This window comes from Lytechinus pictus, chromosome 2 (assembly GCF_037042905.1).
Source record: "Lytechinus pictus isolate F3 Inbred chromosome 2, Lp3.0, whole genome shotgun sequence".
In the NCBI taxonomy this organism is placed as follows: domain Eukaryota; kingdom Metazoa; phylum Echinodermata; class Echinoidea; order Temnopleuroida; family Toxopneustidae; genus Lytechinus; species Lytechinus pictus.
Window position 1 is genome coordinate 58,505,634 of NC_087246.1, and position 23,878 is coordinate 58,529,511.

At 35.7% G+C, this 23,878-nt stretch overlaps 1 protein-coding gene across 1 annotated transcript in view; it reads right to left on the reverse strand.

Annotated features, from left to right (window-relative positions):
- The window catches only part of LOC129253900 (Wilms tumor protein 1-interacting protein homolog), a 30,060-nt gene extending 12,280 nt beyond the window's left edge, over window positions 1-17,780 (reverse strand). The window contains exons 1-5 of the mRNA XM_054892334.2: window positions 15,816-17,780; window positions 14,325-14,426; window positions 11,453-11,520; window positions 7,288-7,350; window positions 6,349-6,479 (exon numbers count right to left, since the gene is read on the reverse strand). Of these exons, the coding sequence (XP_054748309.2) occupies window positions 6,349-6,479; window positions 7,288-7,350; window positions 11,453-11,520; window positions 14,325-14,426; window positions 15,816-17,658 (2,207 nt within the window). The 5' untranslated portion in view covers window positions 17,659-17,780. The remainder of the gene's footprint in view (window positions 1-6,348; window positions 6,480-7,287; window positions 7,351-11,452; window positions 11,521-14,324; window positions 14,427-15,815) is intronic.
- Window positions 17,781-23,878: the final 6,098 nt, after the last annotated feature.

Sequence of the window (23,878 nt, forward strand, 5' to 3'; positions counted from 1 at the left end):
ATAATGCAAAACTTTACATGTCATATTTTATTATTCCTTGTCTGATTTTGATGAAATGTTCAATGTTTTGTCTGACCTGTTTAAATCTTATTACTTTAAGCCTGCAGTATCCTTTCAAGCCTACAATCTGTCCTACTGGTGCTTCTTTCAAATCTTATCATTTTTATAAATGGCAGTTGGAAAAATTACACGGTACAAACATTGTCCACAGGTACACACAAAAGAGACAATTCAAGAACATCTTCTCATGTCAAAAATAAATACATACAGCACAATCCCATTTCCTGTTGATTTAAACATGAATGGGATCCTAATATTTGGCGAAGGGAGTATTTACTGGGGCAATTGTTTGAAAACATGATCGGCAAACTAACTGAATCTGTAGAAGCAATAAAACCAATATCTCTGATTTTGTGAGATATTAGGGAACCCTACCCAAAATATTGGTGATACATAATGATAAAAGATTTTACAAACAAAGAGAAAGTTGTGAATTTGCAAAAGTTTGAAGTTTGGTAAATTTGGGGATTAAACAGCATTTGTTAATCCTGTACACACAGATATGTACATAATTTCACATTGATTATTTCAAATATTTTTCTCCTGTGTGTCAAGAAGATTGGTTCCTTTTTATTTAAAATGAAATGTTAAAGATAAAAGAAAGTAGTTGTAGCAAAAAATTACATACTGTATTTCACCAGAAAGTCTTTATTAAAATCAAATGTCACAATATTATCATAGAACTGGTACATCGATCTTTGTGAAATCATGAAATCTTGGCTGAAATCCTATAATTCTGGTAATCACTAACACAAGAAGGCATACATATGCGGGATAGTGTATTAATATTGCTTGGAAAAATACCCGACATTTGATGGAATTCTGTGCTTATTTCTCAGCAATTACACATTTCCTTCCAGAGTCATTTTGGCACATATTTTTTAATGTATACAAACACCTGGTTATTTGGCTATCAAATACAGTGTAATATTTATAAAACATCAGTAAATTGGACCTGAATCACCCAACCTTTCGGGAATTTAAGGGATCCTTTTCTCGAATGGTCGGTTTATGCGATAACCTGATGTGATGGCGCACACACTTGAATCTAATACATGTACAGTACATACATGTATTTACATGTACGTATTTTAGATGTACATGTATTAGAGAAATAATACAGATCATATCCTGAAATTTCCAGCCCATTTTATGCTTGAGAACACACATACAATGTACATTGTAATTTGATCAGGCAACCAAAATTAAATTTTGATGTAAAGTCGGTATCCAACAAAACACATTTTCAGTTAAAGTGATTGGTAAACATTGGTTTGACTTTTAAAAAATCTGAGCTAGAAGGTCACACTTGTCACCTGTGTCTGTGATATGTTACAAAAATGAAGCCCAGAAAAAAATTGTGTTCGAAAATAATTATTTAGTGCTTCAAAAATTGAAATATAAAGTGACCGAAAACACCATCTTAATTTCATCCCATACACTTACATGTATGTGTACTATTTAGGCGTCTATAAGACGCCTATTTACAAAATCGGGGTTTGCCTTGTAGTTTTAGCTTTTCATTCTCAATAATGGTTGTTTTCAGGGTTGTACACATGTTTCATCTTGGTTTGAGAATTTTTTAAATCGGCTGCTCACACAGTTAAACAATACCTTTAATACATGTACAATGTACACATCCTTCACACCACGACCATTAAGGGGCACATGTATGCATTCTATGATCTAGCATTTGGAATATTTAGTGACACCAAAACTAAAGACTTAGGCCCGTATTCTGAAGTCAGGTTTAAATTAAACCCTGGTTTAAAGTTGTGGTTTAAGTATGGAGAGCCAATTGGGGCACAAATCCATAACAGTACATATCCAATTTATTAACTCATATGACACTCAAATTGTTCATAATTGTCTGTGAATGATTACTGAAGTATTTTGAAGGAATCAAAATAAGTAAACATACATGTACATGTAAGAAATATACAATAATAAACATTTTTTTAAATTTTGGCTCCCCATAATTTTAGCAGAGTTAGACCGTGGTCTAAGTTAAACCCGAATTCAGAATATGGGCCTTAAAGTTTACCAAATTTTGGTAGACATGCAGAGTCAGTGTCACAAGTTTGAACTGAATTTAACTACAAGGGAACAGCTCGCTCAATTGCTTCGTACAAAATTTTGACTTTTGGGGGCCAGAATAAAATTTAAATTCAAAAGAAGGAAAGGAAATGAGAAGGAAAATGGTACACTCTTCTCCTCTTGATCAGAACAATGAACAGTGAAGTCTTTTTCTTTTCTAAGAAATTTAGGCTATGGTGAACAAATGAGTAGGTAGAGAGAGGAATGAAAAGGAGCATGCTGATTGAATACAATAAAAGGACAATGTTCGTTGTGATTGTGCATTCTTGTACAAAAATCATGAAGGCCTACACTGTACATGCTATGTACATGTAACAGGTGAGTTCAGTAGAAAGCATGACAAAAACAGCTTTTAATCACGGCCGTTAATCTTTTTCATCTCCATGATTATGTGGGCATACAGTGACAAGTAGGGTACATGTATGAGCATGCCTGTACTAAAGGAAAGTGAATTAGAACCAAGCTCATTTTTTTTTTTACGTTTAAAAAAATTTCAATCCAACTTCTCTTCAAACCACAATTCTCAATCGACACTGCTTGATTTGAATGCAACATGCATGCAATTAATCAATACATGAATGGTCATGGGACAAAGAGTAAGTGTACAATGCAAAGGCCTCTGCATGCCTTATGAGTGGTCCACAAGATTTCTGATTTTGAAACTTTGCATTTTGCCCCTTTTTTCTGAAAATGTGAATAAGTACTGTATCTCTTTATTTATGGTTTAAAATAACTCTAGGAATACTATATAAAATATAACTATTTTGGATGATTGCAAGCTTTTTTGAGTAAAGGCCACTTATGTTTCAAATCATAGACAATTGTACGATTGCTATTCTGACGTCATACTCATTACGACGACAGATTCAATTTTCCTATTCTATTGATGGTACAGGGCAAGTCCAAGAAAAGGTCACCCTAGAAGGCAAAATTTCATCTTTAATTTAAGAAGTTATCTTTAGTGGGGTAAGAAAGCCCAAATGTTGAATTTTAAAATTTCATTAAGAAAAATTTGATATGCATATTTATGCTAATTTGGGGCACCTAATTTGCATAATTGGTAAAATGGGCGTTACGTATGGGACAATTATAGAAAATCAAAACAAATCTTGTGAGATTTAGTCATAGGTGGGACATGGACCCCCTAACATCTTATTATTTTTTGGGGAAAAAAAGTGGTGTCATCTAATTAATTATGCAAATTAGGTCTTGTCCAAGGATGGAATGTCCCATACGTAACATTTTGAGGATGTTTTTTAAAGTTATTTCTCATAATACAATACTTGTATTGTTGCATCTCTGGGAAGTTCTAATTTATAAAGTATGAAAATGTAATACCCCAAAAAGTTTCAAAAATAGAGTTTACTTTTTAATTAAAAGTTAATTAAAAAATTGTTACGTATGGGACATAATGTTACGTATGGGACATTTACACACAATGTCAATGGGGAGATTTGTGTACAAAGTGAATGGAGAAAAACAAATTTCAAGAGTGCTCTAAAAAGTTATTATTTACCTTTTCTTTAGTTTTTAAAGACTGATTTGTTATGAATACTGATTAATGAAAACAACTGAAGCGACAAAATTGTGAAAATGGAAAAATATGAAAAAAATAAAAAACAATAGAAATACATAAGAAATTCATGAAACCATGAAATTTCCTTTTCAGTCATATCAAATATGTCTCAATAGAACATTTTAAAAGACAGAAACTCTTTTGTTATTTTCATATTTTAAATTATTTCAATTTTTTTAATTATGGGGAAAATTGTGTACGTTCTCTATGGGGACAAAATGTCCCATACATGTACGTAACTGTCCCATACGTAACATGTCATTAATTTGTTTAATTAGAGTCTGTAATTAGAGGGATTTGGCTTATGACATGAAACTTGCCTTAGATATACTAGAGTATTGTGACTACTATCACACTAAGTTACAAGTTGTCAAATGAAATACTTTCAGAGAATTCTCAACTTGAAAAAAATGTTTGAAAAATTGTCTTTTTTCTGCGTCCCATACGTAACGCCCATCTTTTCTCGCTAAAAGGTCAAGGTCAAGGTCATATGTCACCATTTTTTGCATGATTATTCTTCTCCTAGATGTCTACCATCATGAGGGTATTCAATCTAATCAAAGTCATTTAACATTATTTTTCAGGTCATTAAAGCCTCTAAAATGTCCCATACGTAACGCGCGCGAATTCTTGGACTTGCCCTACACGTAGCATAGTCACAGATTGGATCATACATGTACATTGTGTGATGATTTAGAACTCTAAACAGTAAAATGTTCAATTTCTCAATATCAGCATCAAATTACTGAACAGCTCTTATTCCAAAATCAGGTTGCAGACCAATCGTAAGGTGTGCGGTGGCCTTAAAGAAACAAATCTACATACTATTTTTTACCTTTGCATTCTTCAAACATGAAAAGCATAAAAGAAAAAAATACAATTAAATCAGCAATAACCTCTCGAAATGACATTCATGTACATGTACATACTGTAGGCCGGTATTCTCAACTCTGGTTTGATTTAAACGCTCATTTACATACATGTACTGTGGTTTAACTATGGATAGCCAACTGTGACACAAATCAACAAGACAGGTTCAAACATGCAGTAATAATAAAAAAAATTAAGGTTCAAATTTTCAGCTCATTTGATATTCAAATGGCTGTCTGCCTTTTGTGTCTGGGAATATAAAAATTAGTTTAGTTCTTTATTCCCCACTATAAAGCATGAGGAAAGAGTAAAAACAATCATCAAAAAGTACAATGTAAACAACATTTGAACATTTTCGGCTTCCCATAATTTTGGCACAGAGTAAGACCATGGTCTATTTAAAGTGAACAGGTCTGTACATGTACTTGAGGATAAGTGCCATAATCTAGATTCAGAACCAGAAGCATCAGTTTCAAAAAAATGTTAACACATAAAAAAATGAATGAAGAGTCAATATTTAGTTGTATTGATCATTCTAATGAATTATTTATTATCTGTTGTATCAAGAAACTGTATAAAAGACTTACATGTTAATGTACTTTATGAGACATTCTTCACATCAAAATAACCAATGAAGTGATACAGCACAAATGATTAGTGTGGCTTTAATATACATGTACATGTACAGTTTAATATGAAAATGAGAGTATGAAGTACAATGTAGTAGTTACACTGTAGTACATGTACGGTATATCAAGACAAAAAATGACACTATAGTACACCTCTATTCCAAAGAAAATGGGCCTAATTCATCAAGTCAATGAAATGGAAAATTTTCTTGGTATCGCATCGCAATTTGCTCTACATTTTTAAAGAGTGCTACACAAGTCTTTTGTGTGCAGACTATTTTTTTACATCAGACTTTCAAATACAGCATATACAGTAGTTCTCATGAGCAAAAGTGATAATCAAACTTGGTAAATAAAGCAAAAGTATTCCCTGTTGATTAAATGATCTGCATTGCAATTTGCAAAGTAATGTACATTCATAAAATCCAAAGAGATGAAATACACGTGGATGAGATGACTGTAAACTTGTAGTGGAATGAAATCATGTCAATGAAGGAGATGTATAAAAGACATGATTTTATATTGCAATACATGTATATTGCATCATGAAATTTAAAAAAAAAGATGAAATAGGTAAGAAGACTCATCGGTGGGTCATGCAGTAAAAGAAATACATCAAGTTAATAAATGAGATGGAGAAAAAAGATGAGTTACATGTATTTGTTCATGTAGTGCATCATGAAACACAAAGGGATGAGATAGATGAGATGACTACTTGTAACGGTCGGTCATGCGGTTAACGTAATGCATCAAGTCAATGAGGAAGATGAATAAATGAAATGAATTACTTAAACTGCCATGCCCATCAACTCCACATTCTGAATTTCTTATATTTCTATGCAATGATATTTTCATGTTTTTTTACTCATTTTGAGGAAAATAAATTTGATTGATTGATTGATCACCTAGTGTAAATCTAAAGGGATGATACATATGTTTCTGAGATAACTTTTTATGATCATGCAGACAAGTAATGTACAGAATACCAAAAGGGATTGCACCCTGTATGTACGATGACAACATGCACAGATGCACTACATGTAGCTGTGTATCCTTGGAGATACTTCACTGAATCACTCTCTTCAAAGGGATGATATATTTCTAAAGATGACTTACTTGTGATAGTCTTTGACACAGTATATCTTCTGATCGACATCTATGGTAAAGGGGACACCGTCCAGGCATTGGTTGCAGACTACACACCTGAAACAGCCTGGATGATAAGATTTGCCCATCGCTTGGAGAATCTATATTTTGGATGATAAGAACAGCTTGGGAGTTATATTTCAAGTTTTCAACTAGCACCATTTTCACACCCTATCCACCAGTGAAACTGCCACCAACAATCATTATCAGCAGAGGCCTACCTTTCTTCAACCCCATTTCACAGAGAACAAGACCACTGAAAGACCAATGAAAGACCACAAAATTTGCTTGATCTTTCAATGGTCTTTCCAGGAAATAATGATGATCTCCGAGATCCTGACCAATTGATCTTTGTAGTCTTGATAGGCCTTCAATCTTATGACATGGTTCAGACTCGGAGCAGTCTTGAAGCACTCTTTCAGGGGTTCTCAGAGCCTTTCCAAAGACCTGAGATGACTACAACTTTTTGTTGATCTTGAAGACTGCTGTAAGACCTTGCCATTTCAAGTCTTTAACAGAGGTCTCTCAAGGGTCTCTGTTCTGCTGAATGGCCGTCTCATGGATCAACAACTTCCAGTACTTTTTCCTACAGGCCTACAGGTATAGCACGCCCAATGAGTGAGAAGTAAAAAATAGAGAAATATTTCACTGAAAGATGAATCCCAAGCACAGGGATGAATAAGCATTGATCAGTAGAACTACAAGTGTGATCCCATGTACACTGTAATGAGGTTGGTGATCAGTTTGACAAAAAAACACAGTGATCATTCATTATTTATTTCATCAGTCTATTGGTCTGCAGGAAATTGCACCTGTGACCAGCAAAATCTGCTTGAAATTTGTGTACTGGTCAGTGAATTTCAGGTCCAATTTCAATTTCAAACAACATCAAATGACTTGTCTACTTACAGTGTCCATAATCAAGTGACCACAAACAGCACATTTCTCTGCTGTCAGCTGAAAGCCAGAATACTGTAAGGAGAGGCAGAGAAAAAAAATAAACAGAACGAAATATAATTATAAACATAATTATCTGATCCATTAAAGATTTCTGTTCTCAAAAAACAATTGAACAGTAAGGGAAGAGAAATACATAAAGATATCACGAGAACATATCATGAAACTAATTATAGTCGGTGATTTTGCTCTGAGCCGACCTAATGCAAGGATTTCAGTAGCTTATAACTAGGGAAGTGAGATACCTTATCCTAAACCTAACATAAAACCTTGTTGCAACCCAAACCCTACATGTATATCTTTATAGACAAAATAAAGCCCGGAGCAAATGTTGTGTCACTGAAATTCTATGCTATACACAAACCATAGTTCCATACTTTTTTCCCTTTTGTGTTTATGTGGGGGGGGGGGTAAAGGTCTGCATGCTTAATATTTCAGATTGATAATTTATCCTAACTCGGTGTTCATTGCCTACATGTACATTGTACATCTACATACAGTAGTGGGCACATTTTTCCTGCTATTTTTATGGGAATGACATACAGTACATTAGAGTGTTTCTTTTGGAGAATACTGTACGTACTTTGAAAGTAAAGATTCAGCTGTACTGTTTGAAATTTTGAAAACAGAAAAAAGGGGCATGCACTGTATGGCAAAAACAAAAATGTACTTGGAATACTCTCCCCCCCCAAAAAAAAAAAACAAAAAACAATAGACATCTGCAATTTGTACCAATTTTGTGAAAAATAGAGGTACATGTAAATATGACAGAAAACGTGCTTTTAAATTCCAAACATCAATATCAAATTAATAGTCAAAATCTGGGTTACAGAACAATCAAGGTTTGAGAGAAACAGAAAAATAGTACTTGGATCTTTTCCTATGCCAAGAGATCTTTGAATTATATATGCCTGATACCCATGTTCATTCTGTGTGCTTTTTAGATAGGAGTCTTAGGACACATTTTTTTTTTTTTATATAGCTGTACAGTTGTAAATGTTTGATTTACACTCGAGGTACATGCCTCTCATTCATACCAAAATTTATCAGCCCTTCTCATCAAGACGCCCACACAGTTCTCTCCACTAAAGACAAGCTTTATATAATTTAAGCAAGTTCAACTATGTCCTGTACATGTACATGTACCATAGAAACTTAATCTTTGATCCTGGTAATAAATCAAACTGTTTGGCTTCCTTTTGAAATCTAACAGAGCATTTCATAATAAGTGGGCCATGTACAGTTGTATCCATAGGCTAAGGCTAAGCACCTCCAACATTTTCTGTGATGTGAATTTATAGATGTTTCAGATTTTGCATCTTAAAGGGAAAACCAACCTTGATCAGAAAATGCTGCGTACATGTACTGTCACTATGAAGAAAAAAAAACCAGAGTGGAATGCATCTGGCAGTCTCACCTAAAAAAATGTACATGATTCAATATGTACATATACTGTACATACAATGTAGCAGCAGCACCGAATAAGAATTTTTACCCCCCCCAAGAAAAAAAGAGTAAAATACTATTTTTAAAAACTCAAATGCCCTTTGATCTTCGCTTTACCGACCTGACATTTTCATCAAATGATGTGTACAAGTTTTATGCAATACATGTAGGTATTCATTAAACCTTGATTGCGGTACCATTTATAACTTAACATGTATATGAAAACCTTGATTTGATAGGCTGTCACCATGGCAATTTCAATAAAAGCAAAGTTAGTGGCTCCTGGTGTGTGGTACATGGATCTTTGGAAACCGTGAGAGTTAGAAAATTCTCCATTTTCTGCACCATTAATTTCTTAACAGTCTTGTGATATCCAAGAAAGAAATATGATCAACTGTACCAAATAAAACCAAATTTTATAATACATGTAGATATATTCTTATTTTACTAAGTGTGAACATGCAAAACAAACACATACCAGGTACAGATATATTTTGCGATCAGAACAATTTCTAAATAATTTTATGGTACAGCCTGTACTTTTCTTTATTAAGCGGGTGTGAATATGACCCCAATGATGATGAATAATCTCAAGTATCTTGGTTACAAGTTTTATCTTCAATGATGATGAATAAACTCAAGTATCTTGGTTACAAGTTTTATCTTCATTGGCCACTGGTCAGGATACACTGGGAGTTTACAGCTTGTTTGATCAGTGATTATAATATTTGCTCTCGTTTGACCCTGGGCATAAAAAAGGAACCACATCACTAATGGTCATTGTGAAAGCAAACAAAAGATATTCTATGATACTGAAACCTCTCAGAACCGCTCATGCTTGAAAGGTGCATGAAATACATGTACATGTACACACTCCGATCAAGCCCTACAATTTACAAATTGTTCAAAATGAGCCACTTGAAAATATTTTGTTCAAAAGCAAAATGATAATTTATTCTAATGATGAAATTGAGAAACACAGCAAGTTATTTCCCATAATGAATAGTACACATCATGTATAGTGTACATTTTGTGAGTCATGTGAGATGAATGAACCAAAATTGCTGAATAAGAAAAAAAAACAGCAAAACACTTGGTAAACCGAGATCTCTTTGGAAAACTCTGCATTGCCACACTAGCAAAAAAAAAAAAATGTATTAGATTCATATCAGGTTTATATCAAGTCCTGACATTAATAATGCTCAGTTTCAAATCTACAAATGCTAAGTAGAAACTTGTACTGGTCAATAAAATTCAGACAAATCTAATGTAGAAGCTGCTGAAATAATAAATTTATTTTATTTATTTTTATTTTTTAGGATATTAAGGAACCTCTTTAGGCCTTATCACACCTTTGCAATGCCAAACATGTCATACCCTTTTTACACACGCTAAAATTTCCTAACCCCGTACTATAGGTGGGGCTAAATGGCAATTTAGCCCCACCTATAGTACGGGGTTAAGCTTAGCCCACTTTCTTTTTACACAGCATTTTTGCAAAGTGGGCTAACCCCACCTTTAGTACGGGATTATTTGGCCCTGCAAAAAAGCAGGGTTATCCCAGCAATTGCGGTGCTAAGAGCGATAGTACGGGGTTAAGATCGCTAGTGTAAAACGAAAGTGGGCTAAGCTTAACCCCGTACTATAGGTGGGGCTAAATGGCAATTTGGCCCCATCTATAGTACGGGGTTAAGGAAATTGTAGCGTGTGTAAAAAGGTACGAGTGAAGTACTTGTACTACGAATGATCGACAAAAAACACTAGTCCGGGGTTAGCGAGTTTCGTGTGTAAAAAGCAAGGATTCCTTATCCGGGGTTAGCAATAACAATTTGGCATGTGTAAAAAGGAAAAAAAAATAGTACGGGGTTAAGGATAGTACGGGGTTAGCGATAGTCCGGGGCTAAGAAAATCCTGTGTAAAAAGGGTATCAATGAGTACAACATAATTGTGGGGTCAAACACACATACATACAACAAGTACAGTACAATGCTAAGTTATTTGAAGACCCCCAAATTGTTATTTTCATCATAATCTTCTCCTTGTGGTTGGAGACAGATTGATCTTTCTCCTATTTTTAGTCTTCATCGTTGATCTTGGTACAGTGTAACTGTGTAAGTATATTCTTGTAACAAATCAGCATTTCCCATTATTCTCAACAGTGTCCAGTAGAAGCCATTAAATTTATTTTCATGATTGGTCAAAAAGAGCTGGTAATGCTTATTACATTATTTATTGTCCACACAAACTTGGTTATTTACATTTTTACATGGCAGATGATGGAATCTTTACTATTTGAACATACATGTATCTAAAATAGCACAGGGCTATAAAATGCAATAGAGTAAAAAGCCATCTTTTCATAAGCCCAGGTACTGTTACGCACTTCATACTGTAGTTCTTAAAAGTAAATGAAGAGAAAGAGAGAAGGTAACCAGGTACTAAAAAATAAGTCCAAACTTGGGGGTGTTGCAAGAAAATGTTTCCGATCATTCATAAATTCCTGACGCAAATTTAACAAGATATCAATTTCAACTACAGTGTAATTGAATTTTACTGTTTGCTGCAAGAAGCAAGTGCAAATTTGCAATCAATTGCCCAATTTCTTATTAATTTTTTTTTTCACCCAAAATAAATGCCAGTGTAACTTTAATAAGCCTGAATATATTCTTACCAAGTAATCCTCCTCGCAGTATACTTTTCCGTGAACGTTGTAAAATGCTTTCCCTCTTAATGTACGCCCTGCAAACAGAAAAATAAGAAAACAGTTATGGTATATGATCCTCTATGAATATGCTTACTACATTTGCAACAAAAATGGCAACAAGTGGAACGCCTCTGGCAGTCTCGCCTGCAGTACGCGATTCAATATAAATGTAGCAGCAGTGCTGACTTTGAAAACTACTGAAAATTATCCACAAAACCACCATTTATTTAAATACTACTGTATGTTCATTGAATACCCTATAACCTTTGACCTTGATCATGTGACCGAAGATTCATGGGAAACGATCAGTGATACAGGTGTACTTGATAACCCTTATGTCTACATATAGGTATCATGAACTACATGTACATTGCAGATCTGTAAACTTGCAAAGTTGTGATGGCAATTCAACAAATATCCAAAACATGGCCAAAGTTCATTGACCTTAAATGACTTTTGACCTTGATAATGTGACCTGAACCTATCGCAGGATGTTCAGTGACACTTGATGTTTTATGAACTAGATCCCTAAACATAGTTTCAGAGTTATGATGGCAATTCAACAAATACCTCATCATGGCCAAAGTTCATTGACCCTAAATGACCTTTGACTGAGGTCATGTGACCTGAAACTCACGTAAGCTGTTCAGTAATACTTGGTTACCCTTATGTCCAGTTTCATGAACTACATGTAGGTCCATATACTTTCTACGTTATGATGACATTTCAAAAACTTAAATTTGGTTTATAAATAGGTTTCAATGTTGATCCCCACAAAGTTAAGTCATTGACCCTAAATGACCTTTGACCTTGGTCAAGTGACCTAAATCTCAGACAGAACGTTGTCATTCAATAATACCTGATTTAAGATTATGTCCTTGAAGTTTCATGAACTAGTTCTATATACTTTAGAAGTATGACATTTTGAAAACTTAAACTTGGTTATCAAAGATTACAGTGCAAGAGTGCATGTTACAACTTTTCCAGTTTTGACAGATACATTTTATTCATTTATTTATTTTTATTTGGGGGGGAGGGGTGGGGTTATTAAAACTGAAGATATACACTGTAATACATGTACATTAGGAATCAAGAACTCAACCAAATACTAGATAATCATATGAGCTTTAATGTAACACATGTTTCTTCCATTAAAACTGGGTACATCTTTTGTACGTTCAACAAACCTAACTGTCCAGACGAATGACAGGTTCAAAAGCAGCAGTTGAAGCGATTTCTCAACATAAACACGCACACAAGTAATTAGACAACTTTTTGGAAACAGGATAGTAAAAAAGTGCAATTGTAAAGTACTTTCTTGTATGAATTTTTACACACATGATGAGTTGTCATCGTTCCTAAAACAAATCTTTCTGTGCCTTCGCCTACATATTTCCATTCGAATGGGGACAAATTATCTAAAGTGAAATACAAGACCTACATGTACTGTGTACATGTACAACATTTATTGACTAACATAAATATGCACAGTGTTCATGTACATGTACATGTACACAATGCTTACATATATGTATGACCTCTAGCTCGTTAAATTGAATGCCATCAATTGACATGCTTGGTTCAAATTAGTCACTATGATTGCCCTGCTTTAGGAATGCATGCTATGTTCATTACTACACCCTTCCCACCATGACTGTTGGATTAACATGTGCTGCTTGCTTTTAATCCAAATGTTGACACCCTTTTTCCAGGCTGGAATATCCAATACATGGATGTACAAGGTTAGATTGTGCACAAATAATTTCTAATTTTACCTTTAGGGAACATTTTCTTCTTCACATTGGGGCGATTGCTGAATTTTGGGGGCTATTTCTTTCCTTTCAAAGGTTAATTTTGTTCATCAAGTAATAATCATGCTGTTTAACATTTTTCACTATTCTGCTGGACATATAGAAAAATTGATTTTCTAAATTTTCTTGAATATTGTTTGTGACACTGATCTTGGGACAACTAAAGTTAGAAGAGATGGTTGCCCCAAAGTATTCAATTTTGAGAATTTTTAGGGGCGAATTGGGCTGTCATGTGCGCAAAAATCGCTTGTCGCCTTCATGTTTTACCTATGCTGGATGTGCAGCAGTACGTGTATCATCAGGGGGGGGGGGGCATTTCATGAAAGTCAACAGCACTGACAATTTAGAGTCATTGCTGACAATTTCACTGAAAATAACTGGTTTTGATTGGCTGAAAGGCACTGGCCTCTGGGAGGAGGTTTTCCCCACCAACCTTTGCTATCATAAAAGGCTGTGTAAGTTGCGCGTTAGTGTCAGGTAAATTTTGGGTAAGGGCCTAAATTAAACAGCCGATTTCTCCTATGGTGTCTTTCAAAGTACAAAGCTACCAAGAAATTACACAAGAGATAGAGATCCATAAAAGCAAAGATACTGTAACACTGAAACAGATCATTAGAATCAGAGTATGATCAGAAAATCCATTCAAGAGTTTCAATTTTTTTATCAAATCAAGCAAAACCATGTGATAAAAATAATAAAATATAACATTCTCATTTTAATTCTGACACTGATCATTTCAATGCTCTACATGTACTTCTTTGATTTTTCCTCTAGGCAACAAATCATATTGTTATCAAACTGGAGTTGGCCTTTAATAGGCAACTTTATATCAATTGTATGTGCCATGTCTTTCAGAAGAAATCACACTTGGATGCAACATGTACATGTATGTCTCTTTTCATGTACAGTTTACCTGCAGTCCCCATCGTTTTAACTCTGGAGACTGTGACGATTTGTAATGATAAACTGTTTTTGACAAGGTGCTTTGGAAGAACCCTCCTTTAACATCCAAGTTTGACCCCACTTACCACAGGAGCAGCACGTGAAGCAGGTTGTGTGGTAGAGGTTGCCCATGGCTTGGCATGCCTGGCCTGCACCTGTCACCTTTTCTCCACACTTTACACAGTATCCTGTTGATCACAAAAACACGAGGAAAATTAACAGTCAGGAGGTGAATAGATTTCCGTAACAGTATCGTTAGAGACAGTGATTTTCCGTTTCAATAAATGGTCTTTTCCGTTTCTGAAAATCTGTAATTCCGTTTCAACTTGATCTAAAAAATGGAAATTCTGTTCTGTCACTGGAAATAAACACAGCAAAAACCTGAATTCTGTTTCGCAAAGGTGAATTCCATGATTTTCTGCATGGAAAGTGTAAGAACCAAACAGATATTCTGTTTCTTTTACCAGTAAAACAGAAAATCACTGTCCTTATATCGTCGGGCTTCATCTTTAAAAAGAGTTGCAGTTGATTTGATCGATGAGAACTCTGGAAAGCCAGTGACGCCAACTTCTGAATACACATGTCAGTTCAAATTGTGTTTTACATGTGATGTACACTCATACCCATGCACACATCAGTGTCTCAATAAAACATCAATGTGCTCCTTATTTTCAAAGGAATGTATATGTATAAAGAATTATGACATCAGCCCCACTGATCTCCGAAGCAAACAGAGGAAGAACAAGAAGAATTGATGAACTTCTATACAACAATTGATATTGACCAGATCAATCATAACTCTTTGTAAGACAGGCCCCTGGGGTACACTGTAGCCATGGAGGGAGAACATTGGACATATACAATTTAGAATCTGACTACTCAAAGCGACTAGGCCTATATTCTGCCACAATCTACAATATATTTCTCATTTGTCAGCCCCGCTCTCTCCCATTCCTCATTTTTCTTATTCTCAATTACTTCCTTTTTTTTATTCTGTTACACAATGAATGGAAAAAAAAAAAAAATTCTTTTAGATTTTTAAAGTCTTGAAACTCTAGAATAATTTCTCTCTTGAAGAATTTCAATTGATTATAATACAGACATGGGTACAACTGTGCATTATATTTACATGTATACTGTCAGTTTTACAGTGTACCTCAATATACAATGCCTGTATGGTATCGTAAAGTGATGAACCATTCAGAAATTTGCTTCCCCCCTCAAAAAAAAAGGGGAAAAAAAAGAGCAAATACATGTATCTTTGCACGCTTTTAAAAATAAAATTCACTAAATAATCAATATATTTATATAATCATAATAATCTTTATGTTGCTGTTGTTCTTACTACTGAAACAAATTACTTTTTTTCTTCAAATTATAAAATACTGAGAGGGCAATGTGAATATTCAATTGAGTCCTTTCTCTGATTTTTTTTTGCAATATTTATCAGAAATATTGAGAAAAGTTAAATAGAAATATGATCTGTATTCTGTAAACAACAACAGCATCACTCCATACTTTGAAATTAAAAGACTAGATCTACACTGTACTACATGTACATTGCATTCAACTCATACCAAATTCTTCCCCCTCTGGGTTTTCTTCCAGTTCTTTCTCCAACTGCTGAGTAAGTTCCTCAAGTTTTCTCTCTGCTTCTGAGGGTCCATTTGATTTCTTTTGCACAACTTCATATCGTAAAAGAGGATTTATTGACTTGTTCGAGTTTGTTGGTGCACCACCATGCGAATGTCCTGAACCGTTTTTGGGTCTAACGCTGGCTTGCGACTGTTTGGAGTTGGAAACATTTAATGGCATCGCTGGGGTTGTGTATGCCTTGTCGGCAACTCTAGCACCTGAATTGCCTTCTGGAAGAGGCATGCTTCTTTCAATACTGGTAGAATTATATGTACTAGAAGATTGTGGTCTCAAAGCCTGGGACATATCCCCCTGTTCTGTGCCTTGGGACTGCGCAGACCATAAATCCTGGTAGTCTTTGGAATGTTGGGCAGGGTAAGGATGGTCCTGGGAGTTGGAACGTATTTTTGGCGCCGGTAGGTAGGTATCAATGTGTTGGGAGGGATATATATCTGGAGGCACACTGTGGTTCCTCTCACTTGGATGTGGCACTCCTTGACCTTGCAATCTGAAGGATGTTCTCCTTTCAGGACCAACACTTCCTCCTTGACTCCTGTTGCTATGTGAAGAGGATGTTTCTCCGGAGCTGTTGCTCGCTATTGACGACCGTTGAGATCCAGCAGGGGAACTGCGTGCCCCTCCAGAACGTTGGCCGTTGATGTGATATGAGGCTTCCCTCTGGTGATGGCTAGATGAATATGAATCACGCTGATGGTGGAAATCACGCTGATGGTGGAAATCACGCCGTCTTTCATCATGCGCTGCATCGCTTACAACAGGGTAATCATTCGTCTGAACATGATGGAAAGAGCCAGACCTGACCGAAGTCTGAGAGGGTATGCCGCCGTAGCCTGCCGCGTTGTAATCCCTACTTTGTGCTACCGAACGCGGAGGACACAAATCGTCGTTAACCCAAGTTGATCGCGCTTCAGACTTTGTTTGTGACGAATTTCTGGAAATAACAGATCTGTCATACGACTCCCTTCCATGCGAATTTGACTGCGAAGGTGAAGGGTCAAAGGCAGAAATCGCCGAGTTTCTTTCGTTTGGCCGTAACTCACGGTTTTTTGTACGAGACTCCGTGACTAATGTCGGAGATATTTCACCGCTAGCTTGTCGCTCGTTCGCATTGGCCGCTGAATTTGACCTCGACATTCCATATTTGGAACCTTGAGAATGAGGCGGGTAACTGGAGTTGGGGTTAGCGGAATATCCTGTCACATTCATGGATTTCTTGTCTGATTTCAAACCAGGTGGGGGCGAGTCCCAATTATGACGATCAAATTGTCCGACCGATGAATGACCATTGCGATTCCAGTCGTTTGCAGAACCTTGACTGGAAGTGGAAGACGTCCGGTTTCTTCCCGGCGGGAGCTGGCCAGAACCCCCCGACGAACGATGACCACTGACCATGTCGGGAACTGGTCCAGTTGTGTGTTCCAATAATCCAGAATTACCATCCATGACCTCGTAATCCCCAGCTCCCAATAATCCAAGCTCAGCTCCTACAGGCTGTCCCATTCCTCCTCGATGGTGTTGATGTTGTTTGCGGTCTCTAGCATGATTTGATGAAGATGCAATCAAATCCAAATCTTGGTTTTTGCGATGATGCTGTTCATGTAAATCGTTTTCAAACGTCCGTTGTCGCGTCTGTTTTTCTCTCCTTCCATTCATGTCATTTCGTGGTTGGCCATTAGAATTGTTCAGGTGAAGATCTCGTAACAAATGTCTGGCTTCTTCTCGAAAATGGTCATTTCGTCTCTCGTAATTATCTAATAATTCCATGTTGATAGGGGAGGACCCAGACGAGTTTTACCCTCCTCAAAATCTCGCACTGCGATCCCCGATTCTCACGCGCCACACACAAAAATACACCTGTTTGCTCGCGATGCTGTCCGTCCGTGTACATCGATGGCAGCGTGGGCGGAAGGATATTGTAAATGAGAGAAAATAACATTAAATTGATTGCCTCGCTCTCGTTATTTCATCGCCATGGAATTCAGAAGTTGCCTTTATGTCTTCAAGAAACATTTGAATGACAAATTTATGCAGAACGGTAATGGTGAAACCAGACATTTGATCTTCAACAGGTGTTATGTTTCCATTAGTTTCACAGCGTAGTATCATGGACCTAGCGGGCTCTCAGTTCAGTGCACTTTGAATGAAACCTCAATCAATGCTCGTCTGTGCGAAAAATAGTAAACAAAGCGGGCACTACAAAAGGGTTTAGAGTTGTTTATAAGTTGACGGTATATCCCAAAACAATGAAAATATACCCAGTTTCCGTACGATAGCGTCACTATATCCTCGGCCTATCTCTTGATTGATTATAAAACTTGGGAAAATTATAAGAAATCCAATTCAAATAAATAAATTGTCAACCTATAAATATACAATAATGCACTATAGGCCTTCGTCCTCTCGTTCTTATCACAATAATCATGAAGCAAAATTAACATGTACCTTAATTTCCATGAAAAAAAAACATTTAATTTTACCCAAATAAAATTATTAGCTTATTTTTCCTATATATATAAGTTTACTGAAAAGGAAAGACTATAGCACACAACATAAAGTGTTGGCCCATGTATTCGCTCCCCTTTAAAGAACAAGTCCACCCCGCCAAATTAGTTGTTTTGAATCTATTTATCATAAGTGCCTTAAAGGCATGTATAATTATCTTATTTCATAATCACGTGAAAAAAATGCAATCGAAGACCTCCCCCCCCCTTGTTTAATATGTTCATGAAAAAAAATATCCATGAATATGTTGAAATACCACTTTTTGAAAGGAATAAATGCGACCAGAAAACATAAAAATTTTAAGCACTTTGGGATTTCAATTAAGTTTAACTTCTCATCAGAGTGATAGGCCCTACTAAAATCAAATGTGCGGGAGTTGTAATTTCTTTACCAGTTCATGGTTACAAAAAAATGCTTACTGGGAATGTCCCGAGATTTGGGTAGGAAAATGTCAGCTCGCGCTCGCATAAAATGTTGAGGTATATAATAGCTGTATAAGGTGACGATCTTTATCAGGATACTTAACCATGTTAACAGGATGTGTATCTATTTATTGTGCGAGCGCAAAGAGCGAGCTGAAACATTAATATTCTGACCTACAATTTTGACATTTCTAAGCACTTTTGGTACTCCTGAACAGGATGGTAATCTATCTTAGCAATTGATTCGAGCGCGAAGCGCGAGCTAAAATTTTTGATTTTCTGCCTTTAAATTTGGACATCCTATGCACTTTCTGTAATCGTGAACAGGATAGGCATCTAATTAATCGATGCGAGCACGACGCGCGAACTGAAAATTTTTGATATTTCGACCCAAAACTTGTCATTACAATACAATATAAGTAATTATATATAGCGCTCTTCATAATGATTGTATCACAGCGCTTTCTTCTAATCACATTTTGGGATCATGAACAGGATAAAGTATCAATCTAAATTATTGATGCGAGCAAGAAGCTCGAGCTGAAATTTTTTATATTCTGATTTAAAATTTGGAAATTCGAGTAAGCTTTTTTGATAATCATTAACAGGACGAGTATCTAACAAAACAAATTATGCGAGCGCGAGCGGAATTTTTTTGATCTATCCTACCCAAAGTTTGACACTTTAAGCACTTTTTCTAACCATGAACAGGATCGTCACCCTATACTATACAATAATGCGAGCGAGATGAAAATTTCTGATATTCTGACCTAAATTGGGATTTTCTAAGCACTTTTGGTAATCATGAACAGGATGGGCATCTAACTATAGTATGCATTTGATGCGAGCAAACATGAGTTTGGCGACCCCATGTGAAACATGAATTGACGCCCCTATGTCGAACTTCAATTCGGCGCCCCTATGTCGAACATCAATTCGGCACCTCCTATAAGGCGAACATAAATTCGGCGCCCCCGATATCGAACTTCATTTCGGCGCCCATATCGGTCGAACATCAATTCGGCGCCATTAGGTCGAACAACAATTCAGCGCCTCCTTCCCTCTTCTTTTTTTCCTTCTCTTTTTCTTTCTCCTCCTTTTTTTTCTTTTCCTCCTTTTTACCCCCCTTCTCTTTCCCTCTCTTTTCTTCCTCGTTTTGGCGCCCCTCCCTTTTCGCCTACCCCGGGGGGGGGGGGGGCAAAAGCCCGCCCCCCGAATACGCATATGGTATGTAGTGGACTAAATTAAGTTGCTGGATGATATAGCAAAAAAATCTCTGCTTAAAGGGGCATTCCGGGCTGATCGAAAAAGAACCGAAATGATTATCCGCTTGATGAAATTTCAGCAGTGTTTGTTGTTTGTCGATCTGAGTATTTTGGGGTATTTTGACCAAATTACATTTTTTTAGCCTGGACTATTTAAGACTTCAAGGACTTATTAATGCAGGCCCGATAGCAAGGATTTTTTTGGGGGGAGGGGTCTGAATTTTCTAAATTTAAATAAAAATTTGGATCCAACTGTAGCAAATACTATATAGGAGGGCCGGAAAAAACGATCGGCCGTTGCGTGAAGTTTTTTAAGTACAAGATAAGCTAGGTATCTTATTCACACTTTAATATTGCATTCTTAGCATAATTTTGTTATGATGAGCAATGATATGCATCTCGTCAATGCGAAATGAAGCGCGAGCTATAATACAGGTCTACTGAAAGATATATATTTTTAAATTTTTCCAATTATTCTTCTCCCCTTAATTGTTTCATTCACTTTTCTTCCATTTCTTATCTTTTCTTCCCTTCACCCTCTCCTACCCTTTTCCTTCTTCCCCTCTTTTTTCTGTAGGCGAACGAAGGAGGGGGAGGGGGCGGACCCCCAGAAACCAAACCCCCGGTCTATGGTCCTGTATCCACACCTGAATCGTTAACACACTGAAAGTATTTTTTACTCTTGCCATAAACATGACAAGTTACAGTCCGATCCATCCATACGGCACTATAGTGGAAAGATCGAAGGTCTTAAAATCACGACCAAGAAAAAGAGTCGGAAAAAGGTTACATGATATCCTTTTCTAAATATGTCAATATCTATCACAAAATTTGATTTTTGTAGTAACGGTCTAAAATTTTACTTGTTCGATTCGCTTGCTTTGCCCCATCACCTTTTCTCGTCCCCTCAAATTTATTTGCCTTTTCACGCAACTATTACTCGAAGCCAGATAAGTCTTATTGGCCTATTTTTTTTACCCTGTGCACGGATTATGCAAAATGTAGACATATATGATTAAATTCCGGTTACAGGCCTAGTATAACCATAGAAATACCCCTAATCGTTATTTTTGTCAAGATTCCGAGTCATTTTAGAAGACGAAAAAAAAAAACCCAAAAGCAAAACAAGAAATGGTATCATTATCGACTCAGAATAAGTTTACACTGCCTAAATGGAGGCACCAGGATTTTAAAAATAGGGGTGGCCAAATAAATTTATTGGGGGCAGCGGTGGAAAAGACAAATTAAGTTTTCAAGATTTCGGGGGGGGGGGGATTTGCCGCCACTGTACTGCACTTATTCGTCTATCAGGTCTTTCACAATCAACAGGCCTGTTGATTAACATAATTTTGATATGACTTCTTTCCGGGATGTTACAAGTTTTTTTTCTGAGAAAATGAAACAATAATTTCCAACATAAATTACGAGGATTATCAACACAGGTCAGGATTAATCCGATTTAATTCATCAGTAGACATTTCATTCCAAAGCAAAATTGTCTCTTCGTTCATGTCATTTCTTTATCGTTTTACTCTATCAAGTTTTGGATGATCACAATCGCACGTATCCGAGGCCAATAAGGTCCAGAGAAAACAACTTAATAACAGTCTCCTTCACATGAAAATCAATTTTATTATTATTATAAATAATTGAATATCTAAATATTAGTACTAACAAAGGAATATCTTGAAAAAAGTATAGAAAAGTACATAGTAGGCTGACAAAGTCGAGATGTATCCACAAACAACTAACACAGTTACATATATCTAAATATTGAATTCATTTTACACACCAATTTGAAAAAAAATACAATTCACATATTTGACCATTACTTTCAATCAAAATGCAGCCTCTTCTGTTTATGAAATAATTACATACCATGACTGTTATCTCGGCATGGTTCCATGGGGAGGGGGCATAGGGGGTATAATACCCCTCCACCTTACCTCATGTATTTCCCTTTTACAAGATGTGGACCTCTTATCTTGTTTAAACGGTTGTTCTTCTATTAAAAAAATACCTGGTTTAGGGAGTGACACACTTGTATTACTTTGTCCGGAAATGTTAATGTTTTTGGCTGATTTTGTGTCCTACATTGTCCTTGTCAGACAATTTGATTGCCGCTTGCTTTTTAATTCAATCTATTCCAGCCAAAATCCCAGTAAAACCCCAAATATATAATTTATCAAATTAAGTCTTTTAAATATAATGTAATACAGTAGAATTTGCACACTATTACTACACCACTATAAAGCAATAATACAACATTTGTAGGGTTGTTTTCTTTTCATTAGAAACACAAAATTCAAAGCAAGATAGTACAAGGAATCATGGAATGTTGAATCAGAATAACCATGACAACTTTACATAATATACCAAAATATTGATGGTCACAAAATACTTTTTAACTCAGGTTCAAGGCAGGGGCATTGATCGGGGAGGGGGGGGGGCTTTAAAAAAAATGTATTATACTTTGAAGCGTACAGCGTGTTAAACATTTCTCACCTTTTTTCACTTTTGCTCCCCCTATCGGAAACATGGATCGACACGGCTTGCCCCTGGTCCAAAGTTTAAAGCAGTTGCATATTTCAAAACATTAAAAGAATAGGTCCCCAATTGCCCCAAGAAACATCTATATAATTTTGAATTACATATAGTAATCTGGTCTTTCATAAAATATAAATCTGCTTTTGATCCCTACTGGACGGCTGAATATTGCAGTAACCACATCAACCTATTTCTATATATTCATATTACAATATCAACATGCTGAGCTCTTTAAAAAGAATTGTGAGAAAGTTACCAAGTATTTGGTTAAAAAAATAATGAATCAGGCACATTCGTTGGGTAAAATAGCAGGCAAAATATGTTCATGGACTATATACAGAAATAAAACTACAAGTATTTCAAAAAGTTCAAGGCTAAAAACTTTAAATCAATGCACAGAATTAATGTATATAAAATCAACTCATAAATCGGATTTGGAGATAAAAAAAAGCCTAGCACTTAAAATACATGAATTCAAATCTAACATGTAACATCAAATACAATTTTTATACCTTTCTGTTTCAAAGCAATCATCACTAGTTAGATAACTATAATCAACTATAAATTTTCTTAAAATTCTAGCAAGGATTAGAATCTACATGAAAGAAATATTTCTTAATGTTCCTAATAACTACAGCAGCCTCTTAATATACTAATACACAAATAAAAATGGAAATATTTTGAGCCTGATGCAGTTTCCACAAAATTCCAAGCTTTATGTCATGGGCCCAAATCACATTCATCACGAACAAATCATCCCCCCATCAATCTGAAATGCAAGATATTTACATGAATTTACCTACGACCACATCATAATAACATGTATACCAAAGCTCTCAATATTTCCATTTGCCTAGTTCTCTTTACAAAAAATCAGCCTAAGTACAAATTTGGGCAGTCTATCAATTAAGATTCAGGTGAATGAATAGAAAAAGAAAAAAAAAAGACAGTTTATACTGAATGCAGGTTTGAATGGAAAATTTCTTATTAAAAGAGTGGATCTGACTACATCTATAATACATGTGTATAATATATAACGATTATTGAAAAATAAAAATAAATACTTCAATCATCAGAATTGTACAAAACGCATGGAAGCAAAGAGCGGGTATAAATACAGAGTATAGCAAAAATAAAAACATGCAAGATATGCAAAGTATGAAAGAAATGGTAACCAATGATATATATCTATATACTGTATATATAAATTCTAAAACTTTGGTCACTAGTTTGACAAAATGAAGTTAA